The sequence below is a fragment of the Colobus angolensis genome, unplaced genomic scaffold (genome assembly GCF_000951035.1).
Source record: "Colobus angolensis palliatus isolate OR3802 unplaced genomic scaffold, Cang.pa_1.0 Scaffold204, whole genome shotgun sequence".
Taxonomy (NCBI): domain Eukaryota; kingdom Metazoa; phylum Chordata; class Mammalia; order Primates; family Cercopithecidae; genus Colobus; species Colobus angolensis.
The window spans coordinates 4210545-4218214 of record NW_012115200.1 but is presented as its reverse complement, the minus strand read 5'-3'; the positions used below and the strand labels follow the sequence as shown (position 1 = coordinate 4218214).

The window sequence follows — 7670 nt, the reverse complement described above, 5'->3', positions numbered from 1 at the left end:
GTTCGCCTTCCCGAAGTGTGGCCCCGCCGCCGCCCCGTAGCCCGCGCGTCCGCGTCCCTTTCGGTCTCCAGGCAACCGTGGCGGGTCCTCGCGGCGGGAGAACCCAACCGACCCTGGGCGGCGGGACGCACCGCGGACCCCAGAAAGGGCGGACGAGCCGGGCGCCGGCGTCATGGACCTGGTCATCACGCAGGAGCTGGCCCGCGCCGAGAGCCAGCAAGGTGACCCCGGACCCGCCACGACCCCCGCCCCGGGGAGGCCCCGGACCCTCTCATCCCAGCCCGCCAGATGGGTGACCCCTCGAGGGCCACAGCCGGAGCCTCCCACCTCCCGATTGTCTGACCAGGGCAAACATACAGGAAGGTGCCCACACCGCTGCTCCCTGGCGGCGACTGGTGCTGTGGCCGGGGCCTGAGGCGGCTGCCTGGGGCCTTCGGGATCGCGTTCTCCGGCTCACTTCTCCCAGCCCAGTGACCAAACCTTCCTCAACCACCTGTTTGGGACAGATGCTGCATCCTTGAGGAAGGCCTACGAGTTGATCAAATCGGCCAACCTAGGGAAATCGGAGTTTGACCCCTCAGAGAGCTTCAGCCCAGACCTGTTTGTTCTGTGTGCAGAGCAGGCCCTCAAGGTAACTAGTTCCCGGGATCCTCGGTCAGGGCAGCTTTGACAGGGAGAGGGAGGGCCTCTGGGTGTCTAGTGGATGCAGAGTGGGGCTGGGGAGAGGCAGCTTCTGGCCAGGCAGTCAAGGGGCCAGGATGGAGGGTGGGGGCTGCAAACAGGCTGCACCTGTGCTTGGGGCCTGTTCTGAAAGTGGCCCCATGTGTTTCTGGGCAGGGAGGCCACCGCCTCCAGGTCCGTGGTCTTCCGTGGTGGTGTTCTTTTGCAGATGGGGCAGCCAGAGGTGAGCGAGGACTGCATCCAAATGTACTTCAAGGTGAAGGCGCCCATCACCCAGTTTCTGGGCCGAGCGCACCTGTGCAGGGCCCAGATGTGTGCCCCGAAGTCGGCAGAAAACCTGGTGAGAGGTGTCCTGTGCCCCTTCTCCAGAACAGTGCCAGCCTAGACCAGGCTTTAAATCGTTCTTAGGGTAGTAGAGTGAAGGAATTAATTTCCAGAGTGACACGAAGCTTGCACCATTTCCCGTTCATGCTTTTTGCTCAAGTGGTGGTATCTGACACGCAGGACCCCTGGATCTTTGCCTCGTAGCAGCGTGGTCTCTGTGGCATCTGCCCCGAGTGGGCAGAGGGGAGCTGGGGTGGGGTGGGCGTGCTGGAGCACAGGCACTGCGGTTTCTGATGCCTTGCTGTGTCTGTGGGACGGGAACCCGGGTGCAGGTCCACGACATCGCCACGACACTCAGGCTGTCTGCCACCCTGTCACCTGTGGATACATGGGGGGTCTGCAGACAGGACAATGAGCAGGGGTCAGTGTTTCAGTCTAATTGTGCTTCTTTATGTTGCCTTAGGAGGAATTTGAAAATTGTGTGACTCAGTACATGAAGGCCATAAACTTTGCCAAAGGAGAACCAAGGTAGGCGAAATTGAAGTGGTCTTTTCTCATTGACCGGGTGAAAGACCTCAGAGCCAGAACTTACCAAGTGGGTGTATTTATTTGAACGGTGGGTTTTCCCCTCATGTGTGGTTTGTGATTTTCACGCACGTGTGATCACTGCCTCATCTCGTTAGCGTGTGGACTAGGCCATTCATGCAGAATTCCGAGTCACAGCCTCTTCTGCACTCGGCGGTTTTTGTGATTTTAGATGGCTGTGAAGAGTCTGTTTTCTGCCGGGCATGGTGGCACATGCCTGTAATCCCAGCTACTGGGGAGGCTGAGGCAGGAGAATCACTTGAACTCGGGAGGCAGAGGTTGCAGTGAGCCCAGATCACGCCACTGCACTCCAGCCTGGATGACAGAGCGAGACTCCGTCTCAAGAAAACAAAAAAAACAAAAAAAAGAAGAAGAATCTGTTTTCTCCAGGGCCTCCCTTGGTGTACCCCCAGGGCGCCCAGCTCCTTCCCCAGGGTTCCTTCTTCGGCCTGGCGTGCCTTTGCTGCCCCCTAGCGGACGACTTGGCCAAGGCCGCTGTCCCTGCGGAGGCGACTCCAGCATAACTTTCTACAAAATCAGTGCTTTCTGCATAAAAACAAATATCATGCATGAAACTGTTAAGCTTGCACAAAACTGATTCATGTCCTATGCAAATCAGTTTTGTGCAAGCTTGGCAGTTTCAAGCATATTTGTTTGAATATATATCATATATTTGAATAGGATACAATGTTTGGAGATTTAAATAGAAGCTGTGGGTTCCCTGGTCCGTTCTACCCACATCCGCCTGCTTGTCTGCTGGTGGCCCTCTCTGGTCACACTCTGTTGCAAGTGCTGGGGGTGTAGGGCCCACCCAGCCCAACAGATCCTCCCTGCATGGGGATGGGGATGGGGACGGGGAGGCCCCATCTCAAGCCACAGATTCTGAAGACAAGGGGTGTTTCCGAGGGAGGTGTGACGTGGGAGTGGTGGGTACCACGGGAAGGAGGCTGCTCTGCTCCAGGACCCTCGGGGGCACCGTGGACGGACCATGGGGTGACAGAGCCTTGCCAGAGGTCAGGATCATCTTTGGGAAAGGGCCAGGTTGTGTGGAGAGAGAGGGCAGCACTGGCTTGTCCAGGGCAGTGGCAGTGGGACAGGAGACTGAGCCCGGCCACGGGCACGTGGAGGCCACGGTGGAGATTTGTGGAGAGCCACTTACAGGGAGGAGATGGGTTCCTTTCGAGGTGCGGCATCCAGGGAGAAGCAGCAGGCCGCTGGAGTCCCACGGCGACCCCTCTGACTCAGGCAGGCGTGGCCGTCTGGTCAGGACACCCCGCACCTCTGCTCCTCTCCTGAAAACCTGGAAACAAGATGAGTCCTGTCCCAGGGTCACATGGTGGCTCTGAGTAAACTCAGAGGAGTGGGCTTGCCACAGCCACCCTGGCGTTCTCCTCCCGCTTGGGCATTGAGCAGTGCTGGTCCACCTGGTGGCCAGCCCAGGACCACCAGGCACGGAGGCCCTACAGGGCAGAGCTGGCCTGCCCTGCTGTGGAGTGGCCCCAGAGTGAGCAAGGCAGATGGGCCCGGATTCCCTTACTTCAGTCCCTGCAATGGCTCCCTGCTGCCCAGGGAGAGGCCCAGATCCCTGAGAGGGGTCTCTGTTTAGTCTTCCAGTCCACCCTCCTCCACTTCACACTCTGTGCTGGCAGACAGAAACTTTGTTTCCCAAAGGTTCCTCCCTTCTCTTCCATCTGCCTGACCTTCTTTTCCTCTACTACTGTCTTGGCTACCTCCTGACATCTTTCAGGTCATGGCAGGCATGTAACCTCCTCCAGGAAGCCTTCCTTGATTCCCTCTGTCCTTGCCCATTCTTGTCTATTCCTTGAGAGCCAGAGGAGGCCTTGGTCAGTGGTGTGTTTTCATGGGAGGGGAGCCGATCAGTTTGTGGAATGATTGATGAAGGAGGCCCTGGTCTGGACTCGGGAGCCTGTGGCCGGGTCATCACAGCTGGGCCTGCACTAGAGCCATGGCACGTTGGACGCAGGGCCGCCCAAGGCTGTCCCAGGGAAGCCTCTGCATCCTGGTGCTCCTGCAGGCCAGGCCAAAGCTTCTCAGATGGGGCTGCTGCTGTCTGCTGGGAGAGGACCTGAGGCCCCTCCTGGGAGGGGCTCCGGAGACACAGTGGCCCCTTGGTTTTGCAGCTTGGGCTGGCTAGGTTTTGACCGCGTTCTCCACGTCCTCTGCTTGTGCCGTAGGTATTACTTTTTGGTGTACAATGCATCAGTCCTCTACTGGCAGATGGTGAGGCCATTCCTCGAGCCTGGATATCGCCACCATCTGATCCCCAGCCTTTCCCAAATTGTAAACGTGCTGAGTCAGACCGAGGAGGAAGATAAGGAGTGGCACGCCGAGCTGATGCTGTGAGTTGAGCTCGCCGTGCCCCCCGTGGCCTCCCAGTGGGCAGCCCTCTGACTGTGAGGCCACCACCCCTTCTCCTGGCAGGGCGGATGGGAGTTCCACATCTCTGGGGCACACTCCATGCGCGTTTTCTCCACAGTCACACGTTTCTGTGTGTCTTGTCCGAAGGTTGTTTCCAAAATCTGTAGATGACGTTTGCCGTGCCCTGGTTATGAGGTTATGACAACAGAACAAGATACTGTGTTTAGACTCACGACAAAGCAGATGTGACCCTGCGCCACCCAGCCTGGCTCCCGATTTTAAAATCTTAGCTCTTAAAATATTAATGCAGTAGGTGTTTTAACAACATATAACTAAGCAGAGTCAGCACATCCGGAGCCCAGGCGGCCCTGCGAGGAAGCTGGGGCAGCACGGGGCAGGCCGGCCTTGCCTGGCCTTAGCCCTGAGGGGTCACTGCAGACTCACCAATGCCTCGGTCACTGTTCCGGGCGGCGGAAAGGAAATGGGCCCGAGTGTCTGTGGAGCTCTCTGTGCAGGCCGGGGATGGGTAGATGTCCCCAGTGAGGATCCCAGCTGTGCCAGCTCCAGAGTGGCCCTCCTCGACCCCGAACCCAGAGCCTGCAGGTGTGGGTTACCTGCTATATTGCCTTTTGGGGAACCGTTGAAGAATATCAATACAGATCTTTCATTTCAAAATGCCCCAGTGCTAGCGGTAATGAGCTGTCTGGCACCTGCTGGCCCTTCCCAGTGAGCCACATGGCCTGGTTCTGGCTGAAGAAGCTGACCGCGGGGTAGCTTTTAAAGTTTGTGAAACACAAAATATATAATGGTTTAATAGCCTGGTTATCAGAGAGGAGAAAACAGTTTCAGCCAGGTTGACCAGTGGCGTGTTTCTGTTATCTAGGGAACTTCTGGAGTGTTATCTGCAAGCTGGAAGAAAGGAGGAGGCTGCCAGGTTCTGCTCCACTGCAGCTCCATTCATCAAGTCTCATGTACCACAGAAATACCGGCAGATGTTCTCCGTTATGGTAAAGCAGCGTATTAGAAATAGAGACATAAGTACTTTTCTTAAAAGTCATTGTAGAGAAAACTGCATAGAAATTACATAAGTTTGCTGAGAGATGTAAAAATATATATGCATAGATACATGAACAAAAATATATAAACATATTGAAAAGAAATAGCAGTTCATCCAATGTATAGAACTGTGACATTTTGAAAGCAAAACAGGGTCTTTTGCCTTTATCGTCGCTCTTTGAATTTTTCCTTTGTAATAGCTTTGAATTTTTTTGAAGTTAATAGAAAATTCACAAAGATACAAGTAATTACTACAAGAATATGTACCAAAAGCACTCATCAGCGATTCATTTTGACATATGGGGAATCAGCTTCAGTTGTATCTGAAAAACTAGATACAAAATTTAGTTAATGAGAAAATGAAATCTAGACAGAAAATCTGAACCTCTACCTGATTGTTTGAATCCAGATTAATAGTCTTCTCCATTGTATGACAGGTTCGCCATGAATTAACGGACGCACTTCAGTTAAAGGAAGAAAAGAAAAATTCCATTAGCCTGTCAGTCACTTTCTATATTAATATGCTCAAAGCGTAAGTCATTTTGGGAGGGAGAGCAACTAATGAGTTTCACAAGTGCTGGGCTTGGGAGAGCTCTGTCCCCTCCATGGGGGGAGGTCCTGTGTCCAGGGGCCTGTGAGTCTGGAGTTGCAGGGAGTGGAGCTGGAGAGTGGGAGCCTGGGACGCCTCAGGGTGTGGGGATCCGAAGGCCACCCCCAATCCGTGGCCCTGCCTCCCTCCCAGCACGGAGGAGAGGCCAGTGAGGCCACGGAACGGAGAGGGCGGCTTTAAGCCAAGTGCAGAAAGAGCTTGTAGGAGGAGATCACGGTGTGTTTGGATGCTTAGGTCTGTGAGGAGATCATGGTGTATTGGGGGCCTGAGGGGAGTGAGGAGATCGCCGTGTTTGTGTGCCCAGGGGAGTGAGGAGATCACGGTGTGTTTGGGGGCTGAGGGGAGTGAGGAGATCGCCACGTTTGTGTGCCCAGGGGAGTGAGGAGATCGCAGTGTATTTGGGTGCGGAGGGGAGTGAGGAGATCGCCACGTTTGTGTGCCCAGGGGAGTGAGGAGATCACGGTGTGTTTGGGGGCCGAGGGGAGTGAGGACATCACAGTGTATTTGGATGCTGAGGGGAGTGAGGACATCACAGTGTGTTTGGGGGCCGAGGGCTGTGAAGAGATCACAGTGTATTTGGATGATAAGGGGAGTGAGGAGATCACAGTGTGTTTGGATGATAAGGGGAGTAAGGAGATCACAGTGTGTTTGGATGCTGAGGGGAGTGAGGAGATCATGGTGTGTTTGGGTGCTGAGGTCGGTGAGGCGATCTGAGATTTTGTGTCCTATAGGCAGCATCCCTGTAAGAGAGCAATGCTGATCCAGGTCCTATCACTGTTGAGCAGAGAGAGTGCCCCACATTTCCTGTGTTTGGCTCCTATGTCGGATGCTGGCTCTGGCAAGGGGTCTGGGCATGTCTTGTCTGAGTGTTTCTATTCCAGCCTTGTAGGAACCCAGGCATCATGGAGGGAAGGAGGACCAGAAAGGGTGAAAAGTCATCTCAGGAATTTGAGGAAAGCAAGCAGGAGGGGTTATTTTCAGTCTCCTCTTCAGTGGGAAACACAGTTTCATACACGCAGAATTTCTCTTTGGAGAATTTGAATAAATTTGACAAGATCTTGTGGTGAATGACTCTCTGAATTATTTCTAGAAAAGCAGAGCGAAATGATTTGCCAGGAGACGTCAGTGTCATTCTGAGGAAGGCCTATAGACACTTAGGTCATTACAACCACCAGCGCTTTCCTTCCATCAGAGAAGAAAAGTAAGTGTTTGTATTTTTCCAGTATCACTTCTTCATAATCATTGTACAAAATTTAGAGGCTCTGAAAAATGTGAAAAGATATAAAACAAGCAACTAGAACCACCTTTGCAAAAGCCAGCCATCGTGGAGGTTTTAGTAAGTTCCTCTCTGGTCTTTTGTGGCCTGAGATTTGTACTGTTTTGCGAACACTTTCACACCCTACTTTTTAACATGAATTTAGTTTGTAGGTGTATGGATGGTTAGGTCACTGCGGCACCTCTCACTGTTCTGGTGGTTGCATGGCGTTTCGTGGGTGGGAGAACAGGTTTCTCTGGAGCCTTTTTCAGGCTGGTTTGTTTGGCTTCTGTGCTTTCTCGAATCCTCCAGGCACTGTTGAGAGTTTGGGAGAAGTCCTGGGCTGGTATCCTAGAAGCAGGAAGCTGAGCCTGAGATTTTCGGAAGCACATGGAAAGCGCTGGCTGGTTTTGCGTTGGTGGGCACAGGGTGGGTTGGGGGGTCGGTCCCCTGCTCGCCGGAGCGACTTTGCACCTCCGTGATAGCACTGTGTGTTGTTAAGAGAACGGGAAACAAGTAAAGCTTATTGATACAGGAGCTGAAATTGTCTGTTCGGTTTTCTGGTGGCCACGTGGGACCCTAACAGAGAAGGTGTATTAGTTGTCTGCAGCCGCATAACAAATACCCACAGACTTAGCAGCTTGAAACAACACAGGTCCATGACCTCGCCATGCCTGCAGGATGAGAACCCGGGCACAGGTCCATGACCTCACAATGTCTGCGGGACGGGAACCTGGGCGCGGGTCTATGACCTTGCCTTGCCTGCAGGACGGGAACCCG

The 7670-nt window shown here is 53.9% G+C and overlaps 1 protein-coding gene across 1 annotated transcript in view; it reads left to right on the top strand.

The window, feature by feature from the left end:
• Positions 1-78: 78 nt before the first annotated feature.
• Positions 79-7670, top strand: part of CFAP46 (cilia and flagella associated protein 46) — a 147014-nt gene continuing 139422 nt past the window's right edge. The window contains exons 1-8 of the mRNA XM_011941989.1: positions 79-221; positions 507-631; positions 890-1021; positions 1469-1533; positions 3786-3950; positions 4853-4976; positions 5463-5557; positions 6726-6836. Of these exons, the coding sequence (XP_011797379.1) occupies positions 173-221; positions 507-631; positions 890-1021; positions 1469-1533; positions 3786-3950; positions 4853-4976; positions 5463-5557; positions 6726-6836 (866 nt within the window). The 5' untranslated portion in view covers positions 79-172. The remainder of the gene's footprint in view (positions 222-506; positions 632-889; positions 1022-1468; positions 1534-3785; positions 3951-4852; positions 4977-5462; positions 5558-6725; positions 6837-7670) is intronic.